This window comes from Panulirus ornatus, chromosome 11 (assembly GCF_036320965.1).
Source record: "Panulirus ornatus isolate Po-2019 chromosome 11, ASM3632096v1, whole genome shotgun sequence".
NCBI classification, from domain to species: Eukaryota; Metazoa; Arthropoda; class Malacostraca; order Decapoda; family Palinuridae; genus Panulirus; species Panulirus ornatus.
In genome coordinates this window covers 51,354,170-51,377,370 of record NC_092234.1, presented here as the reverse complement: position 1 = coordinate 51,377,370, position 23,201 = coordinate 51,354,170, and the positions used below count along the sequence as shown (strand labels likewise).

The window sequence follows — 23,201 nt, the reverse complement described above, 5'->3', positions numbered from 1 at the left end:
TCGTTCTGAGTGAAATGAAGCTCAAGGGTAAAGGGGAAGAGTGGTTTAGGAATGTCTTGGGAGTAAAGTCAGGGGATAGTGAGAGGACAAGAGCAAGGGAAGGAGTAGCACTACTCCTGAAACAGGAGTGGTGGGATTATGTGATAGAGTGTAAGAAAGTATACTCTAGATTGATATGGGTAAAACTGAAAGTTGATTGAGAGAGATGGGTGATTATTGGGGCATATGCACCTGAGCATGAGAAGAAAGATCATGAGAGGCAAGTGTTTTGGGAGCAGCTGAATGAGTGTGTTAGTGGTTTTGATGCCCGAGACCGGGTTATAGTGATGGGTGATTTGAATGCAAAGGTGACTAATGTGGCAGTTGAGGGAATAATTGGTATACATGGGGTGTTCAGTGTTGTAAATGGAAATGGTGAAGAGCTTGTAGATTTATGGGCTGAAAAAGGACTGGTGATTGGGAATACCTGGTTTAAAAAGAGAGATGTACATAAGTGTACGTATGTAAGTAGGAGAGATGGCCAGAAAGCGTTATTGGATTACGTGTTAATTGATAGGCACGCAAAAGAGAGACTTTTGGATGTTAATGTGCTGAGAGGTGCAACTGGAGGGATGTCTGATCATTATCTTGTGGAGGCGAAGGTGAAGATTTGTAGAGGTTTTCAGAAAAGAATAGAGAATGTTGGGGTGAAGAGAGTGGTGAGAGTAAGTAAGCATTGGTATATTACGCCTTCATACATTGGCACTATACATGCATTCTGCCAATCCTCAGGCACCTCTTCATGATCCATACATTCACTGAAAATCCTTGCCAACCATAACAGCACAGTCATTCCCTTTCTAAAGAAATCCAGCTGTGAGGCCAGTCACTCCAGCCACTTTGCCACATTTCATTTTACAGAAGGCTTTCACCATCTCTTCTCTCTTCACCAAACCTCTCTCCATAATCCAGCATGTGCCACTCTATTTTCAAACACATTTAACAATTGTTCAAAATACTTGCTCCATCTTCTCCTCACTTCATCACTACCTGTTACTACTTCCCCTTTTGCCCCCTTCATCAATGTTACTATTCATTGTCTTGTTTTTCACATGTTATTAACCCCTTTGCATAATATCTTATTCTTCCTGAAATTTACTCATTCACCCCAACTCTTGTTTACCTTCTTTTTCATCCCCTGCACCTTCCTCTTAACCTCCTGCCACTTTCTTTTATGCATCCCTTATCATTTGCACTCTTTCCCTATGAGCACCACCCAAATGCCTCTTTCCCCTTTCACTTGCAAATTTATTTCTACTTAAACTTCCCACTCACTACCCTTTCTAATCTGCCTGTCCCACCTTACACATGCTATATGCATCTCTTGCACATACCAGCACTGCTTTCATTAATACCTCCCATTTCTCGCTCACTTCCCTTGCTTCATGTACTCTCACCTTTTGCCATTTAATGTTTCTTCACACAAGTCTCTTTTTCAAGCTCACCTACTCTCACCACTCTCAGCCTACTCAACCATACTCTTTTATAGCTTATTTCAGATGATATTTACACTTTCTTTCATGTTGGGCATATATATTAAATTGAATTGATTCACAACTTTTTAGTCATATTGGGTAGTCACTTATACTACTTCAAAGAGGCCAAAGGGAAAAAAAAGCAAAAATTGATGCTATTGATGCTTGAATCAGTATTGAATGCCTTTCTTCAATATTTTCTTAAATATTTCGAGCTGATGGTCATTTAGATATTCACAAAAATAGCAGATGAAATGAGTGGTAAGTGGAAGAGTCATGTAGCATATGAACAGCAGTGATGGCTGGGAGGGGAAATTTACCTCTCTCAACTTATATGCACAGTGAAGGATTTGGTAAATTGTGTTTCTCATATATTTTTCGGAAACAGTTCTCTTAAACAGGTTGGTACCTACTTTACAAACAGGTAGTTATTTGCATATTCATAGAGGAATGGAGGAAATGGGTGGTTGAATTTGAAAGGTTATTATATATTTTTTTTTCTTATTTTGCTTTGTCGCTGTCTCCCGCGTTTGCGAGGTAGCGCAAGGAAACAGACGAAAGAAATGGCCCAACCCACCCCTATACACATGTATATACATACACGTCCACACACAAATATACATACCTATACATCTCAATGAACACATATATATACACACACAGACACATACATATATACCCATGCACACAATTCACACTGTCTGCCTTTATTCATTCCCATTGCCACCTCGCCACACATGGAATACCATCCCCCTCCCCCCTCATGTGTGCGAGGTAGCGCTAGGAAAAGACAACAAAGGCCCCATTCGTTCACACTCAGTCACTACCTGTCATGCAATAATGCCCGAAACCACAGCTCCCTTTCCACATCCAGGCCCCACACAACTTTCCATGGTTTACCCCAGACGCTTCACATGCCCTGATTCAATCCACTGACAGCACGTCAACCCCGGTATACCACATCGATCGAATTCACTCTATTCTTTGCCCGCCTTTCACCCTCCTGCATGTTCAGGCCCCGATCACTCAAAATCTTTTTCACTCCATCTTTCCACCTCCAATTTGGTCTCCCACTTCTCCTCGTTCCCTCCACCTCCGACACATGGTCAATCTTTCCTCACTCATTCCCTCCATGTGCCCAAACCATTTCAAGACACCCTCTTCTACTCTCTCAACCACACTCTTTTTATTTCAACACATCTCTCTCACCCTTACATTACTTACTCAATCAAACCACCTCACACCACACATTGTCCTCAAACATCTCATTTCCAGCACATCCACCCTCCTGCGCACAACTCTATCCATAGCCCACGCCTCGCAACCATACAACATTGTTGGAACCACTATTCCTTCAAACATACCCATTTTTGCTTTCCGAGATAATGTTCTCGACTTCCACACATTCTTCAAGGCTCCCAGGATTTTTGCCCCCTCCCCCACCCTATGATTCACTTCCGCTTCCATGGTTCCATCCGCTGCCAGATCCACTCCCAGATATCTAAAACACTTTACTTCCTCCAGTTTTTCTCCATTCAAACTTACCTCCCAATTGACTTGACCCTCAACTCTACTGTACCTAATAACCTTGCTCTTATTTACATTTACTCTTAACTTTCTTCTTTCACACACTTTACCAACCTCAGTCACCAGCTTCTGCAGTTTCTCACATGAATCAGCCACCAGTGCTGTATCATCAGCGAACAACAACTGACTCACTTCCCAAGCTCTCTCATCCACAACAGACTTCATACTTGCCCCTCTTTCCAAAACTCTTGCATTCACCTCCCTAACAACCCAATCCATAAACAAATTAAACAACCATGGAGACATCACACACCCCTGCCGCAAACCTACATTCACTGAGAACCAATCACTTTCCTCTCTTCCTACACGTACACATGACTTACATCCTCGATAAAAACTTTTCACTGCTTCTAACAACTTGCCTCCCACACCATATATTCTTAATACCTTCCACAGAGCATCTCTATCAACTCTATCATATGCCTTCTCCACATCCATAAATGCTACATACAAATCCATTTGCTTTTCTAAGTATTTCTCACATACATTCTTCAAAGCAAACACCTGATCCACACATCCTCTACCACTTCTGAAACCACACTGCTCTTCCCCAATCTGATGCTCTGTACATGCCTTCACCCTCTCAATCAATACCCTCCCATATAATTTACCAGGAATACTCAACAAACTTATACCTCTGTAATTTGAGCACTCACTCTTATCCCCTTTGCCTTTGTAAAATGGCACTATGCAAGCATTCTGCCAATCCTCAGGCACCTCACCATGAGTCATACATACATTAAATAACCTTACCAACCAGTCAACAATACAGTCACCCCTCTTTTTTAATAGATTCCACTGCAATACCATCCAAACCTGCTGCCTTGCCGGCTTTCATCTTCCGCAAAGCTTTTACTACCTCTTCTCTGTTTACCAAATCATTTTCCCTAACCCTCTCACTTTGCATACCACCTCGACCAAAACACCCTATACCTACCACTCTGTCATCAAACACATTCAACAAACCTTCAAAATACTCACTCCATCTCCTTCTCACATCACCACTACTTGTTATCACCTCCCCATTAGCGCCCTTCACTGAAGTTCCCATTTGCTCCCTTGTCTTACGCACTTTATTTACCTCCTTCCAGAACATCTTTTTATTCTCCCTAAAATTTAATGATACTCTATCAACCCAACTCTCATTTGCCCTCTTTTTCACCTCTTGCACCTTTCTCTTGACCTCCTGTCTCTTTCTTTTATACATCTCCCACTTAATTGCATGTTTTCCCTACAAAAATCGTCCAAATGCCTCTCTCTTCTCTTTCACTAATAATCTTACTTCTTCATCCCACCACTCACTACCCTTTCTAATCAACCCACCTCCCACGCTTCTCATGCCACAAGCATCTTCTGCGCACTCCATCACTGATTCCCTAAATACATCCCATTCCTCCCCCACTCCCCTTACTTCCATTGTTCTCACCTTTTTCCATTCTGTACTCAGTCTCTCCTGGTACTTCCTCACACAAGTCTCCTTCCCAAGCTCACTTACTCTCACCAACCTCTTCACCCCAACATTCACTCTTCTTTTCTGAAAACCCATACAAATCTTCACCTTAGCCTCCACAAGGTTATTATTTACATTTATTTATTTTGCTTTGTCGCTGTCTCCCGTGTTTGCGAGGCAGCGCAAATAAACCGATGAAAGAAATATATATATATATATATATATATATATACACACACAGACATATACATATATACACACATGTACATAATTCATACTGTCTGCCTTTATTTATTCCTATCGCCACCTCGCCACACATGGGATAACATCCCCCTCCCCCCTCATGTGTGCGAGGTAGCGCTAGGAAAAGACAACAAAGGCCCCATTCGTTCACACTCAGTCTCTAGCTGTCATGTGATAATGCCCGAAACCACAGCTCCCTTTCCACATCCATGCCCCACAGAACTTTCCATGGTTAACCCCAGACGCTTCACTTGCCCTGATTCAATCCACTGACAGCACGTCGACCCCGGTATACCACATCGATCCAATTCACTCTATTCCTTGCCCGCCTTTCACCCTCCTGCATGTTCAGGCCCCGATCACTCAAAATCTTTTTCACTCCATCTTTCCACCTCCAATTTGGTCTCCCACTTCTCCTCGTTCCTTCCACCTCCGACACATATATCCTCTTGGTCAACCTTTCCTCACTCATTCTCTCCATGTGCCCAAACCATTTCAAAACACCCTCTTCTGCTCTCTCAACCACGCTCTTTTTATTACCACACATCGCTCTTACCCTTACATTACTTACTCGATCAAACCACCTCACACCACACATTGTCCTCAAACATCTCATTTCCAGCACATCCATCCTCCTGCGCACAACTCTATCCATAGCCCACGCCTCGCAACCATACAACATTGTTGGAACCACTATTCCTTCAAACATACCCATTTTTGCTTTCCGAGATAATGTTCTCGACTTCCACACATTTTTCAAGGCTCCCAAAATTTTCGCCCCCTCCCCCACCCTATGATCCACTTCCGCTTCCATGGTTCCATCCGCTGACAGATCCACTCCCAGATATCTAAAACACTTCACTTCCTCCAGTTTTTCTCCATTCAAACTCACCTCCCAATTGACTTGACCCTCAACCCTACTGTACCTAATAACCTTGCTCTTATTCACATTTACTCTTAACTTTCTTCTTCCACACACTTTACCAAACTCCGTCACCAGCTTCTGCAGTTTCTCACATGAATCTGCCACCAGTGCTGTATCATCAGCGAACAACAACTGACTCACTTCCCAAGCTCTCTCATCCCCAACAGACTTCATACTTGCCCCTCTTTCCAAGACTCTTGCATTTACCTCCCTAACAACCCCATCCATAAACAAATTAAACAACCATGGAGACATCACACACCCCTGCCGCAAACCTACATTCACTGAGAACCAATCACTTTCCTCTCTTCCTACACGTACACATGCCTTACATCCTCGATAAAAACTTTTCACTGCTTCTAACAACTTGCCTCCCACACCATATATTCTTAATACCTTCCACAGAGCATCTCTATCAACTCTATCATATGCCTTCTCCAGATCCATAAATGCTACATACAAATCCATTTGCTTTTCTAAGTATTTCTCACATACATTCTTCAAAGCAAACACCTGATCCACACATCCTCTACCACTTCTGAAACCACACTGCTCTTCCCCAATCTGATGCTCTGTACATGCCTTCACCCTCTCAATCAATACCCTCCCATATAATTTACCAGGAATACTCAACAAACTTATACCTCTGTAATTTGAGCACTCACTCTTATCCCCTTTGCCTTTGTACAATGGCACTATGCACGCATTCCGCCAATCCTTAGGCACCTCACCATGAGTCATACATACATTAAATAACCTTACCAACCAGTCAACAATACAGTCACCCCCTTTTTTAATAAATTCCACTGCAATACCATCCAAACCTGCTGCCTTGCCGGCTTTCATCTTCCGCAAAGCTTTTATTACCTCTTCTCTGTTTACCAAATCATTTTCCCTAACCCTCTCACTTTGCACACCACCTCGACCCAAACACCCTATATCTGCCACTCTGTCATCAGACACATTCAACAAACCTTGAAAATACTCATTCCATCTCCTTCTCACATCACCACTACTTGTTATCACCTCCCCATTTACGCTCTTCACTGAAGTTCCCATTTGCTCCCTTGTCTTACGCACCCTATTTACCTCCTTCCAGAACATCTTTTTATTCTCCCTAAAATTTACTGATAGTCTCTCACCCCAACTCTCATTTGCCCTTTTTTTCACCTCTTGCACCTTTCTCTTGACCTCCTGTCTCTTTCTTTTATACTTCTCCCACTCAATTGCATTTTTTCCCTGCAAAAATCGTCCAAATGCCTCTCTCTTCTCTTTCACTAATACTCTTACTTCTTCATCCCACCACTCACTACCCTTTCTAAACAGCCCACCTCCCACTCTTCTCATGCCACAAGCATCTTTTGCGCAATCCATCACTGATTCCCTAAATACATCCCATTCCTCCCCCACTCCCCTTACTTCCATTGTTCTCACCTTTTTCCATTCTGTACACAGTCTCTCCTGATACTTCCTCACACAGGTCTCCTTCCCAAGCTCACTTACTCTCACCACCTTCTTCACCCCAACATTCACTCTTCTTTTCTGAAAACCCATACTAATGTTCACCTTAGCCTCCACAAGATAATGATCAGACATCCCTCCAGTTGCACCTCTCAGCACATTGACATCCAAAAGTCTCTCTTTCGCACGCCTGTCAATTAACACGTAATCCAATAACGCTCTCTGGCCATCTCTCCTACTTACATAAGTATACTTATGTATATCTCGCTTTTTAAACCAGGTATTCCCAATCATCAGTCCTTTTTCAGCACATAAATCTACAAGCTCCTCACCATTTCCATTTACAACACTGAACACCCCATGCATACCAATTATTCCCTCAACTGCCACATTACTCACCTTTGCATTCAAATCACCCATCACTATAACCCGGTCTCGTGCATCAAAACCGCTAACACACTCATTTAGCTGCTCCCAAAACACTTGCCTCTCATGATCTTTCTTCTCATGCCCAGGTGCATATGCACCAATAATCACCCACCTCTCTCCATCAACTTTCAATTTTACCCATATTAATCGAGAATTTACTTTCTTACATTCTATCACATACTCCCACAACTCCTGTTTCAGGAGTATTGCTACTCCTTCCCTTGCTCTTGTCCTCTCACTAACCCCTGACTTCACTCCCCAGACATTTCCAAACCACTCTTCCCCTTTACCCTTGAGCTTCGTTTCACTCAGAGCCAAAACATCCAGGTTCCTTTCCTCAAACATACTACCTATCTCTCCTTTTTTCACATCTTGGTTACATCCACACACATTTAGGCACCCCACTCTGAGCCTTCGAGGAGGATGAGCACTCCCCGCGTGACTCCTTCTTCTGTTTCCCATTTTAGAAAGTTAATACAAGGAGGGGAGGATTTCCGGCCCCCCGCTCCCGTCCCCTCTAGTCGCTTTCTACGACACGCTAGGAATATGTGGGAAGTATTCTTTCACCCCTATCCCCAGGGATAATATACATATATATATACACACACACACACACACACATACACACACATACGCACATACACACACACACACATACATATATATACATATGAAAAATGTAAGAAACAATTTAGAAAACAAACTTTTAGCTTGAAATGAATGAAAAAATGAAATAATGGTTCAACCTCTGGCTGTGTAATTTTATTCCTTTTTTTAATTAGTATAATTTTTTTAGTCTGTGGATAAAAAAGATATCAGCCATGTCCAGCTGGGACCACGTATCAAGATGTGTGGTGGCGATGTGTTTGTCTTTAAATGGTGATTGTCCAGCAGCTTAGGAATAGGTGTTGGATGCCCTGATTGTGGTAGCTTCATTTTGGATAGTATCTAGAGCACAGATGAGAAAGTGTGACTCATACTTGTCTGCGGAGTGCAGTAATAGGTGGGTATGTGTCTGATGGAGTAGAGCTTAAGAGGGTTTACTCAAGGAAGGCAGTTGTTCAGTGTTTGTAGGGTCATTAATGCATGAATTATTTTGTCAATGAAGTTTTTAGCTTGGGTAGGGGATTATGTAAGAGCAGATGGCTGAAGCATGAGGCTGGTGTGTGTATTTTTTTTCTTAGAGATTGGTGATTATGAAATGATTTGGGTGGGAGGGGGTCACTGCTGTTACACAATATTGGATTCCAGCAATGTTTAGGTGAATTGATTGGAAGTTTTTATATTTTGACGTGGAAATGTAATGTTATTTTCACTTGTGAAAGGATGAATGACCAGGTAAATACTTTAGAGTGGAGCAGGTAAATTACTTTTAGTGGATACTGCAGGATTCTTTTTATCTTTTTTGAAGTTGGTGCCACTGGGTGCTTTGAAGGCATTTTGCTTTTGTTCCTTCCTTTTTGTATTAATGTTCATGATATGATTAGGGGTAGGAAAAATAGATGCACTTCCAGTTCAAGAAAAATCTTGTTTCAGACATTATTCCCTTTTGAGACTTGATGCAGTTTTTTAATACTTTCTCTCCACTGTAAATCCCTATATAATATTCAAAGCCAACTGGAACAGATATATTTTACTCAAAACTGTAAACATTGCCTTTAACAGGTCTTCCTGGTGATACTGGTATTCCTGGTCGACCTGGGAGGTTTGGACCAAAGGGTTTCAGAGGTCCTCCTGGTGACCGCGGTCAACCTGGCAGAATCATTGGTGGAATGCCAGCAGAAGATGGAGAGCCTGGTCGACAAGGATTTCCTGGTGACCCTGGTTTAGATGGATTACCAGGCCTTCCAGGAATCAAGGTATAGCTATACTCATTATGTTTCTCATAGATAGGAAAAATTTACAATTTGAGAAAGACAGAGAGTACCTGCATACCTTCAACAACCTTTGATAAGAGCTTGCTTTAAAATAAGGCTTGCTGTATAGCACTCATTGCATATGGTGCATGTTTAACAGTACTTTTATACCCTGCTTTTCTGCATTTTGTATAGGTGACAATTTTAGGTTCATATGGATGTTTTCAGCCATTTGTTTATTAGTTTCATCAAGGTTTTTGTACTCATTTCATGCATGTTTTTAGTTTTACAAAAAATAGTGAAAAATCTCACAACCTTTCTCTCTAATTTCTTATATTTTTTTGTTTGGTGCCTTTTTGGTTAAGTAGTTCTTGTTGATTCAGTTACATTGTTTCCTCCATATTATAGAAGTTGTAGCCCTGCAATGCTTTTTTGTTCTCTTAAGATTGTTGCAATGCAGAGATTATCACATAGTTTAATGCATGCTTTTTTCAGTTTTCTTAGAGAGAGAGAGAGAGAGAGAGAGAGAGAGAGAGAGAGAGAGAGAGAGAGAGAGAGAGAGAGAGAGAGAGAGAGAGAGAGAGAGAGAGAGAGAGAGAGAGAGAGTACCTGCTCTCATACAAGTGCCAACAATCTTCCCTATTCACACCTACTTCATTCAGTCTCATCCCCCTTCTACACCTTTTTCCCTTACTTTTGGTCACTTTCACTGAACTGTCTCTTTTCACACATGCTCATACTCTTTGACCAGCTCCTAGAATTTGTAGCAGTAGTTTACCACCAGAGCTGTGTCATTTACAAATAGCAACTCTCTCTCTCTCTCTCTCTCTCTCTCTCTCTCTCTCTCTCTCTCTCTCTCTCTCTCTCTCTCTCTCTCTCTCTCTCTCTCTCTCTCTCTCTCTCTCTCTCTCTCTCTCTCTCTCTCTCTCTCTCTCTCTCTCTCTCTCTCTCTCTCTCTTTCTCAGTATTTCACAGACCTACTCCTCACTCTAAGGCCCATGTACTCACCTTTCTCACCACCCTGTCCATAAACAAATTATACAGCAACAGTGACATCACACATTCTTGGTGCAGACCTGCCTTTTTCTTAGAGCCACTTACTCTTCTTGCTTCCTAAGCACACATATACCTTACTCACTTTGGAAGATCTCCTCTCATTGAAGATCTTCCTACTCAAAAGGATGTCCATCCTTTTCCTGCTTCTAGTTATAGCACAGCCTTGAAGCTGCAAGAAACTGCATGTAAAGATTTTCATTTATTCCATATATTTGAAGCACCTTTCACAGCACCTCTCTGTCAGATCTATACATTTCCTTCATGTCCATAAATGCTGCACACAATTTACTGTCTTTCTCCAAGTATTTCTTACACAAATTCTTGACACCAACTGATAGGTTTGTACTGTCAGTAAAGAAATGGTTTCTCATTCTGAAAACCTACATTTTCTCTTTTACATGATGAGATCAGGTGAGTATGTATTAAATTGGTCATGTATATGATTTTCAATTTTCTTTAGGGTTCAATAGGTGATGCTGGCCAATCTGGTTCTCCTGGCCGCCCTGGAAAACGAGGATTCCCTGGTGATGAAGGTGTAAGAGGACCAAGAGGCCCTGAAGGTCAGATGATACATTGATATTGTACTAGCAGTTATGTTCATACCTGCAGTCTCAAACCTTCTCCTTTCTTAATTTTCCTTAATATATTAGTAACTTAGGAACCCATCATAAATTATTCTGTTTATTCTGATAGCCTTCCTCTGAACTCTATTTTCATAAGACCATCTTTCATTCATTCAGTAAGATTTCAGATTTTTACTGTTGTCTTCACTGTAACATTGCATTTCTTCACAGTTGTGTTTGCTTTTTTCATTTTGCTCATTCTCACAAATAATTTTTGCTGTTTTGTGCAGCTCTTTGGAGCACTTTCAGTGAACTACTTGTATTAACTGTGTGCACAACCTCCATATCCACTTTCTTCCATTACTGTGATTTGATTTTATTACCCATTCCCCCATCCAGTACCTTTCTCTAGCAGTCATTGGCAAAATTGATTGTTATAGTGACATCACCTTGTACGCAAAATCCAATAGTGATTTGAATCCAGTTACTCCTTCCTCTGTCATTTTCACATGTATATCATGTTTACCCTCAAAGGAAAACTTTATCTGTGTTTCATAAATTGCAGTATGATTTACTCATGTTTGCTTGAGGACATTCATTGTACAGATTATTCCATTATCTTTATGACCAAGCAAAATGAGGATTTTGGATTTTTTGATTAATAGAAATATAAGCCACAGGTTGTGGTTTAAACTTATCATACTTAACTTTAGTAAGGTGTTTTGCATACCAAACTTAAATTCAAAGTATTCGTTGGTGTCACCAATCTACAGCTGGCAATATGCTTAATAGTTACATTGTCAGTGTAGAATTTCAGTAGGTTTTCATGCTGACTCTTGATATCATATGTAGTTATGTTAACAGCACCATAAAACTCTCTGATGATGCACCAATGCACCTGTATAATTTTCATCTTTTTCATAATGGTAAGGGAGATATATTTTGTTTTCTCAACACTACACTCAGCAGGGTATCTGTCACATTGGGGAAGCATTATGAGATATCTTCCCTAATTGTTTCAAGTATAGAAGTATTTCACTGTCTCCTATCAGTTTTAAAACAAAAAGGTTTTTGAGCTAAAATTTTTGATATTTTGTAAGGGTAGTAGATTTCCTTGGAAGCCTCAGTACAAGTACTATTTTTCATGCAGAATTCGAATTTTTGGTAGAAATTTATGTTGGGAACATTAAGGCATGTAAGTAAGTAATTAATTGTTGCTCTTTTAGAAGATTCTGTGATTAATTGGTTCATATTTATTGGGTGTCTGTCACCTTGGGGAAGTATTATAAGATATTTTCCATATTTTTAAGCATAGAAGCTTTTCATTATGTCATTTTTCAATTTTAAAAGAAAAAAGGCTTTTGGGCTTAAAGATTTCCTAAACTATTTGTTAACCACAACTTTTTGTATTTTTGTGAAGGTGATAGATTTGCTTGAAAACCTTTGTATAATGACTATTTTTCATGCTGAATTCATATTAGGGTTGAAATATACATTGGGGAGATCTTAAGGCCTGAAAATAAGTAATTAGTTGTTACACTTTTGGAAGATTTTGTGATTATTCAGTTTGTATTTAATGGTTATCTGTTGCCTTGGGAAGCATTGCTTGAAAAACCTCAATATTAGGATTGATTTTTCATGCCAAATTTGAATCATTCACTGAAATTTATTAAGGCCAGTAAAAAAGTAATTAGAAGGAGGTAAATAAAGTGCATAAGACAAGAGAACAAATGGGAGCATCAGTGAAGGGGCTAATGGTGAGGTAATAACAAAAAGTGGTGATGTGAGGGGATGGAGTGAGTATTTTGAAGGTTTGTTGAATTCGTTAGATGATAGAGTGGCAGATATAGGGTGTTTTGGTCGGGGTGATGTGCAAAGTTAGAGGGTTAGGGAGAATGATTTGGTAAATAGAGAAGAGGTAATGAAAGCTTTGCGGGAAATGAAAGCCGGCAAGGCAGCGGGTTTGGATGGTATTGCAGTGGAATTTATCAAGAAAGGGGGTGACTGTGATACTGACAGGTTGGTAAGGATATTTAATGTATGTTTGGCTAATGGTGAAGTGCCTGAGGATTGGCAGAATGCATGCATAGTGCCATTGTACAAAAGCAAAGGGGATAAAGTTGAGTGCTCAAATTACAGAGGTATAAGTTTGTTGAATATTCCTGGGAAATTATATGGGAGGGTATTGATTGAGAGGGTGAAGGCATGTACAGAGCATCAGATTAGGGAAGAGCAGTGTGGTTTCAGAAGTGGTAGAGGATGTGTGGATCAGGTGTTTGCTTTGGAAAATGTATGTGAGAAATACTCAGAAAAACAAACGGATTTGTATGTAGCATTTATGGATGTGGAGAAGGCATATGATAGAGTTGATAGAGATGCTCTGTGGAAGGTATTAAGAGTATAATATGGTGTGGGAGGCAAGTTGTTAGAAGCAGTGAAAAGTTTTTATCGAGGATGTAAGGCATGTGTACAAATAGGAATAGAGAGGAATATAGAGGAAAATAAGTGGTTCTCAGTGAATGTTGGTTTGTGGCAGGGGTGCGTGATGTCTCCATGGCTGTTTAATTTGTTTATGGATGGGGTTGTTAGGGATGTGAATGCAAGAGTTTTGGAAAGAGGTGCAAGTATGCAGTCTGTTGTGGATGAGGGGGCTCGGGAAGTGAGTCATTTGTTCGCTGATGATACAGCACTGGTGGCTGATTCGGATGAGAAACTGCAGAGGCTGGTGACTGAGTTTAGTAAAGTGTGTGAAAGAAGAAACCTGAGAGTAAATGTGAATAAGAACAAGGTTATTAGGTACAGTAGGGTTGAGGAACAAGTCAATTGGGAGGTAAGTTTGAATGGAGAAAAACTGGAGAAAGTGAAGTGCTTTAGATTTTTAGATATCTGGGAGTGGATTTGGCAGCGGATGGAATCATGGAAGCGGAAGTGAGTCATAGGGTGGAGGTTGGGAGAAAGTTCTGGGTGTGTTGAAAAATGTGTGGAAGTTGAGAACATCATCTCGGAAAGCAAAAATGGGTATGTTTGAAGGAATAGTGGTTCCAACAATGTTATGTGGTTGCGAGGCGTAGGCTATAGATAGGGTTGCGCAGAGGGTGGATGTGTTGGAAATGAGATGTTTGAGGACAATATGTGGTGTGAGGTGGTTTGATCGAGTAAGTATTGAAAGGGTATGAGAGATGTGTGGTAATAAAAAGAGTGTGGTTGAGAGAGTAGAAGAGGGTGTTTTGAAATGGTTTGGTCACATGGAGAGAATGAATAAGGAAAGATTGACAAAGAGGATATATGTGTCAGAGGTGGAGGGAATGAGGAGGAGTTGGAGACCAAATTGGAGGTGGAAGGATAGAGTGAAAAAGATTTTGAGCGATTGGGGCCTGAACATGCAGGAGGGTGAAAGGCGTGCAAGAAATAGGGTGAATTGGAATGATGTGGTATACTGGGGTCAATGTGCTGTCAGTGGATTGAACCAGGGCATGTGAAGCGACTGGGATAAACCATGGAAAGTTTTGTGGGGCCTGGATGTGGAAAGAGAGCTGTGGTTTCCGTGCATTATCCATGACAGCGAGAGACTGAATGTAAACGAATGTGGCCTTTGTTATCTTTACGTAGCGCTACCTTGCGCGCATGCAGGGTGGGGAGGGGGTTGTCATTTCATGTGTGGCGGGGTGGCGATGGGAATGAATATAGGCAGCAAATGTTAATTATGTATAGGTATGTATTTGTGTGTGTGTGTGGACATGTATGTATAAGCATGTGTATGTGGGTGGGTTGGGCCATTCTTTCGTCTGTTTCCTTGCACTACCTCGCTAACGTGGGAGACAGCGACAAAGTATAATAAATAGAAAAATAAAAATAAGTAATTAATGTTTTTTTTTATTATTATTTTGCTTTGTCGCTGTCTCCCGCATTAGCGAGGTAACGCAAGGAAACAGACGAAAGAATGGCCCAAACCGCATACATACACATGTATATAAATACACGTCCACACACGCAAATATACATACCTATACATCTCAATGTACACATATATATACACACACAGACATATACATATATACACATGTACATAATTCATACTGTCTGCCTTTATTTGTTCCCATCGCTACCTCGCCACACATGGAATAACAACCCCCTCCCCCCTCATGTGTGCGAGGTAGCGCTAGGAAAAGACAACAAAGGCCCCATTCGTTCACACTCTAGCAGTCATGTAATAATGCACTGAAACCACAGCTCCCTTTCCACATCCAGGCCCCACACAACTTTCCATGGTTTACCCCAGACGCTTCACATGCCCTGGTTCAATCCATTGACAGCACGTCGACCCCGGTATACCACATCGTTCCAATTCACTCTATTCCTTGCACGCCTTTCACCCTCCTGCATGTTCAGGCCCCACTCACTCAAAATCTTTTTCACCCCATCTTTCCACCTCCAATTTGGTCTCCCACTTCTCCTCGTTCCCTCCACCTCTGACACATATATCCTATTGGTCAATCTTTCCTCACTCATTCTCTCCATGTGACCAAACCATTTCAAAACACCCTCTTCTGCTCTCTCAACCACACTCTTTTTATTTCCCCACATCTCTCTTACCCTTACATTACTTACTCGATCAAACCACCTCACACCACATATTGTCCTAAAACATCTCGTTTCCAGCACATCCACCCTCCTGCACACAAATCTATCCATAGCCCACGCCTCGCAACCATACAACATTGTTGGAACCACTATTCCTTCAAACATACCCATTTTTGCTTTCCGAGATAATGATCTCAACTTCCAAACATTCTTCAAGGCTCCCAGAATTTTCTCCCCCTCCCCCACCCTATGATTCACTTCCGCTTCCATGGTTCCATCAGCTGCCAGATCCACTCCCAGATATCTAAAACACTTTACTTCCTCCAGTTTTTCTCCATTCAAACTTACCTCCCAACTGACTTGACCCTCAACCCTATTGTACCTAATAACCTTGCTCTTATTCACATTTACTCTTAACTTTCTTCTTTCACACACTTTACCAAACTCAGTCACCAGCTTCTGCAGTTTCTCACATGAATCAGCCACCAGCGCTGTATCATCAGCGAACAACAACTGACTCACTTCCCAAGCTCTCTCATCCAGAACAGACTGCATACTTGCCCCTCTTTCCAAAACTCTTGCATTCACCTCCCTAACAACCCCATCCATAAACAAATTAAAAAACCATGGAGACATCACACACACCTGCCGCAAACCTACATTCACTGAGAACCAATCACTTTCCTCTCTTCCTACACGTACACATGCCTTACATCCTCGATAAAAACTTTTCACTGCTTCTAACAACTTTCCTCCCACACCATATATTCTTAAAACCTTCCACAGAGCATCTCTATCAACTCTATCATATGCCTTCTCCAGATCCATAAATGCTACATACAAATCCATTTGTTTTTCTAAGTATTTCTCACATACATTCTTCAAAGCAAACACCTGATCCACACATCCTCTACCACTTCTGAAACCACACTGCTCTTCTCCAATCTGATGCTCTGTACATGCCTTCACCCTCTCAATCAATACCCTCCCATATAATTTACCAGGAATACTCAACAAGCTTATACCTCTATAATTTGAGCACTCACTCTTATCCCCTTTGCCTTCGTACAATGGCACTATGCAAGCATTCCGCCAATCCTCAGACACCTCACCATGAATCATTCATACATTAAATATCCTTACCAACCAGTCAACAATACAGTCACCCCCCTTTTTTAATAAATTCCACTGCAATACCATCCAAACCTGCTGCCTTGCCGGCTTTCATCTTCCGTAAAGCTTTTACTACCTCTTCTCTATTTACCAAATCATTTTCCCTAACCCTCTCACTTTGCACACCACCTCTACCAAAACACCCTATATCTGCCACTCTATCATCAAACACATTCAACAAGCCTTCAAAATACTCACTCCATCTCCTTCTCACATCACCACTACTTGTTATCACCTCCCCATTAGCCCCCTTCACTGAAGTTCCCATTTGCTCCCTTGTCTTACGCACTTTATTTACCTCCTTCCAAAACATCTTTTTATTCTCCCTGAAATTTAATGATACTCTCTCACCCCAATTCTCATTTGCCCTCTTTTTCACCTCTTGCACCTTTCTCTTGACCTCCTGCCTCTTTCTTTTATACCTCTCCCACTCATTTGCATTTTTTCCCTGCAAAAATCGTCCAAATGCCTCTCTCTTCTCTTTCACCAATAATCTTACTTCTTCATCCCACCACTCACTACCTTTTCTAATCAACCCAACTCCCACGCCTTTCATGCCACAAGCATCTTTTGTGCATGCCATCACTGCTTCCCTAAATACATCCCATTCCTCCCCCACTCCCCTTACCTCCTTTGTTCTCACCTTTTTCCATTCTGTACTCAGTCTCTCCTGGTACTTCCTCACACAAGTCTCCTTCCCAAGCTCACTTAAACTCACCACTCTTCACCCCAACATTCTCTCTTCTTTTCTGAAAACCCCCACAAATCTTCACCTTCGCCTCCACAAGATAATGATCAGACATCCCTCCAGTTGCACCTCTCAGCACATTAACATCCAAAAGTCTCTCTTTTGTGTGTCTATCAATTAACACGTAATCCAATAACGCTCTCTGGCCATCTCTCCTACTTACATACGTATACTTATGTATATCTCGCTTTTTAAACCAGGTATTCCCAATCACCAGTCCTTTTTCAGCACATAAATCTACAAGCTCTTCACCATTTCCATTTACAACACTGAACGCTCCATGTATACCAATTATTCCCTCAACTGCCACATTACTCACCTTTGCATTCAAATCACCCATCACTATAACCCGGTCTTGTTCATCAAACCCACTAACACACTCATTAAGCTGCTCCCAAAACACTTGCCTCTCATGATCTTTCTTCTCATGCCCAGGTGCATATGCACCAATAATCACCCATCTCTCTCCATCAACTTTCAGTTTTACCCATATCAATCTAGAATTTACTTTCTTACACTCTATCACATACTCCCACAACTCCTGATTCAGGAGTAGTGCTACTCCTTCCCTTGCTCTTGTCCTCTCACTAACCCCTGACTTTACTCCCAAGACATTCCCAAACCACTCTTCCCCTTTACCCTTGAGCTTTGTTTCACTCAGAGCCAAAACATCCAGGTTCCTTTCCTCAAACATACTACCTATCTCTCCTTTTTTCTTATCTCGGTTACATCCACACACATTTAGACACCCCAATCTGAGCCTTCGAGGAGGATGAGCACTCCTCGCATGACTCCTTCTTCTGTTTCCCCTTTTAGAAAGTTAAAATACAAGGAGGGGAGGGTTTCTAGCCCCCCGCTCCCGTCCCCTTTAGTTGCCTTCTACGACACGTGAGGAATGCGTGGGAAGTATTCTTTCTCCCCTTAATTAATGTATAGTGTGTTAAAAGGTTCTGTAATTATTTAGCTCATATTTATTAGGTATCTGTCAGGGTTGGGGAAGCATTATGAGATCTTTTCTGTGAGTATTTCAACTATAGAAGCATTTCATTATATTTCAGTTTTCCTTAAAAAAACAACTTTGGGCTTAAAAATTTCTCGAAATAGCGCTTGAAATTTTTGGTATTTTTGTGAGGGGTAATAGATTTGTTGAAAATTTCATTATAAGGACTATTTTGTATGCTGAATTAAAATCTGCAATTGAAATATATGTTGGGGGATATTAAGGATTGAGTGGGGATTCTTTAATTTTATAACTTAACAATCGGCAGTATTTTATCAAGAAGCAATTTAGCAGTCATTATCTTTTACAGTTTTTCAGACTTCCAATTAATGATGATCCAAATGCATAGTTAGGAGACCAGGAGACTGTAGCTCCCTTAAATTGTTTTTGTTATGGTGCTTGAGTAAATCATTATCAAGAACTATCTCTTCTGTCTGTTTTGTTATTGAGCCTGTTCCCATGTCCATGCAATGAATCAAATGCACAGAGCCTTTTTAAAGCCAGTATCATTGTAATATAGTCTTGTTCACAGCCATTTCCAAATACTGTCTCTACATGCTACTTTCCTTTTATTATCTTTTTGTGTAGTACTTTTTATTTAAGTTAATTCTTATAGCTAGAGCAGGATTTTTCCTTACAAAACCACTTTCAGATATATTTGCATAGACAATAAATTTCTAAACTCTCGTTTGTTATAATCATGCTAAGTGCTTGTAGTGAAATATGACAATGATTTTGAAATTTTCTGTATTTCAGGACTGCCAGGGAGAAAAGGGGTTGCAGGACAGAAAGGCATTGAGGGTCGTCCAGGTCAGTCAGGCCGGCCAGGAATCCCTGGACAGAAGGGTCAGCCTGGAAACTTTGGTAGAGATGGCCCAAATGGATTAAAAGGCCCCCCAGGCCTAAGTCGTCCTGGGTTGAAAGGAGAGCAAGGAGATGCAGGTTTGTTTGTATCACTACCTCGCTGAAGCAGGTAATGATGCTGTTTCCTGTAGGAGGTGTAGCGCCAGGAAATGGACGAAGGCAAGCGACAAAGTATAATAAATAGATAGATAAATATATATATTATATATATATTATTATTATTATCATATACTTTGTCGCTATCTCCCACATTAGCAAGGTAACGCAAGGAAACAGACAAAAGAATGTCCCAACCCACCCACATACACATGTATATACAAACACGTCCACACACGCACATATACATACCTATACATCTCAACGTACACATATATTTACACACACAGACATATACATATATACACATGTACATAATTCATACTGTCTGCCCTTATTCAATTCTGTTGCCACCCTGCCACACATGAAATGACAACCCCCTCCCCCCGCATGTGCATGAGGTAGCGCTAGGAAAAGATAACAAATGTCACATTCGTTCACACTCAGTCTCTGGCTGTCATGTATAATGCACCAAAACCACAGCTCCCTTTCCACATTCAGGCCCCACAAAACTTTCCGTGGTTTACCCCAGATGCTTCACATGCCCTGGTTCACTCCATTGACAGCACATCGACCCCTGTATACCACATCGTTCCAATTTACTCTACTCCTTGCACCCCTTTCACCCTCCTGCATGTTCAGGCCCTGATCACTTAGAATCTTTTTCACTCCATCTTTCCACCTCCAATTTGGCCTCCCACTTCTCGTTCCCTCCACCTCTGATACATATATCCTCTTTGTCAATCTTTCCTCACTCATTCTCTCCATCTGACCAAACCATTTCAAAACACCCTCTTCTGCTCTCTCAACTACACTCTTTTTATTACCACACATCTCTCTTGCCCTTTCATTACCTACTCGATCAAACCACCTCACACCACATATTGTCCTCAAACATCTCATTTCCAACACATCCACCCTCCTCCACACAACTCTATAGCCTACGCCTCGCAACCATAACATTGTTGGAACCACTATTCCTTCACTATTTCTTCTGTTGCTTTTATGGATCTGGAGAAGGCATATGATAGAGTTGACAGAGATGCTCTGTGGAATGGTATTAAGAATATATCGTGTGGGAGGCAAGTTGTTATAAGCAGTGAAAAGTTTTTTAACGAGTGCGCGAGTGGGAAGAGAGAAAAGTGATTGGTTCTCAGTGAATGTCTGTTTGCGGCAGGGTGCGTGATGTCTCCCTGGTTGTTTAGTTTGTTTATGGATGGGGTTGTTAGGAAGGTGAATGCAAGAGTTTTTGAGAGAGGGGCAAGTATGCAATCTGTTGTGGATGAGAGGGCTTGGGAAGTGAGTCAGATGTTGTTCACTGATGATATAGTGCTGGTGGCTGATTCGGGTGAGAATCTGCTGAAGCTGGTGACTGAGTTTGGTAAAGTGTGTGAAAGAAGAAAGCTGAGAGTAAACATGAATAAGAGGAAGGTTATTAGGTACAGTAGGGTTGAGGGACAAGTCAATTGGGAGGCAAGTTTGAGTGGAGAAAAACTGGAGGAAGTAAAGTGTTTTAGATATCTGGGAGCGGATTTGGCAGCAGATGGAACCATGGAAGTGGAAGTGAGTCACAGGGTGGGGGAGGGGGTGAAAGTTCTGGGAGCATTGAGAAATGTGTGGAAGTCGAGAACATTATCTTGGAAAGCAAAAATGGGTATGTTTGAAGGAATAGTGGTTCCAACAATGTTATATGGTTGTGAGGCATGGGCTGTAGATAGAGTTGTGCGGAGGAGGGGAGATGTGTTAGAAATGAGATGTTTGAGGACAACATGTGGTGTGAGGTGGTTTGATAGAGTAAGTAATGAAAGGGTAAGAGAGAGATTTTTTTTTTTTTTTTATACCTCGTCGCTGTCTCCCGCGTTTGCGAGGTAGCGCAAGGAAACAGACGAAAGAAATGGCCCAACCCCCCCCATACACATGTACATACACACGTCCACACACGTAAATATACATACCTACACAGCTTTCCATGGTTTACCCCGGACGCTTCACATGCCTTGATTCAATCCACTGACAGCACGTCAACCCCTGTATACCACATCGCTCCAATTCACTCTATTCCTTGCCCTCCTTTCACCCTCCTGCATGTTCAGGCCCCGATCACACAAAATCCTTTTCACTCCATCTTTCCACCTCCAATTTGGTCTCCCTCTTCTCCTCGTTCCCTCCACCTCCGACACATATATCCTCTTGGTCAATCTTTCCTCACTCATTCTCTCCATGTGCCCAAACCATTTCAAAACACCCTCTTCTGCTCTCTCAACCACGCTCTTTTTATTTCCACACATCTCTCTTACCCTTACGTTACTTACTCGATCAAACCACCTCACACCACACATTGTCCTCAAACATCTCATTTCCAGCACATCCATCCTCCTGCGCACAACTCTATCCATAGCCCACGCCTCGCAACCATACAACATTGTTGGAACCACTATTCCTTCAAACATACCCATTTTTGCTTTCCGGGATAATGTTCTCGACTTCCACACATTTTTCAAGGCTCCCAAAATTTTCGCCCCCTCCCCCACCCTATGATCCACTTCCGCTTCCATGGTTCCATCCGCTGACAGATCCACTCCCAGATATCTAAAACACTTCACTTCCTCCAGTTTTTCTCCATTCAAACTCACCTCCCAATTGACTTGACCCTCAACCCTACTGTACCTAATAACCTTGCTCTTATTCACATTTACTCTTAACTTTCTTCTTCCACACACTTTACCAAACTCCGTCACCAGCTTCTGCAGTTTCTCACATGAATCCGCCACCAGCGCTGTATCATCAGCGAACAACAACTGACTCACTTCCCAAGCTCTCTCATCCCCAACAGACTTCATACTTGCCCCTCTTTCCAAGACTCTTGCATTTACCTCCCTAACAACCCCATCCATAAACAAATTAAACAACCATGGAGACATCACACACCCCTGCCGCAAACCTACATTCACTGAGAACCAATCACTTTCCTCTCTTCCTACACGTACACATGCCTTACATCCTCGATAAAAACTTTTCACTGCTTCTAACAACTTTCCTCCCACACCATATATTCTTAATACCTTCCACAGAGCATCTCTATCAACTCTATCATATGCCTTCTCCAGATCCATAAATGCTACATACAAATCCATTTGCTTTTCTAAGTATTTCTCACATACAAGAGAGAGATGTGTGGTAATAAAAAGAGTGTGGTTGAGAGAGCAGAAGAGGGTGTTTTGAAATGGTTTGGTCACATGGAGAGAATGAGTGAGGAAAGATTGACAAAGAGGATATATGTGTCATAGGTGGAGGGAGTGAGGAGAAGTGGGACATCAAATTGGAGGTGGAAAGATGGAGTGAAAAAGATTTTGAGCGATTGGGGCCTGAACATGCAGGAGGGTGAAAGGCATGCAAGGAATAGAGTGAATTAGAATGATGCGGTATACTGCTGTCAATGGACTGAACCACGGCATGTGAAGCATCTGGGGTAAACCATGGAAAGTCTTGTGGGGCCTGGATGTGGAAAGGGAGCTGTGGTTTCGGTGCATTATACATGGCAGCTAGAGACTGAGTGTGAACGAATGTGGCCTTTGTTGTCTTTTCCAAGTGCTACCTCGTGCACATGCAGGGGTAGGGGGTTGTCATTTCATGTGTGGTGGGGTGGCGACGGGAA

The 23,201-nt window shown here is 41.7% G+C and overlaps 1 protein-coding gene across 1 annotated transcript in view; it reads left to right on the top strand.

The window, feature by feature from the left end:
• Positions 1–23,201, top strand: part of LOC139751519 (uncharacterized) — a 302,420-nt gene that overhangs the window by 219,496 nt on the left and 59,723 nt on the right. Inside the window, exons 21-23 of the mRNA XM_071667018.1 lie at positions 9,275–9,468; positions 10,982–11,081; positions 19,343–19,528. Of these exons, the coding sequence (XP_071523119.1) occupies positions 9,275–9,468; positions 10,982–11,081; positions 19,343–19,528 (480 nt within the window). The remainder of the gene's footprint in view (positions 1–9,274; positions 9,469–10,981; positions 11,082–19,342; positions 19,529–23,201) is intronic.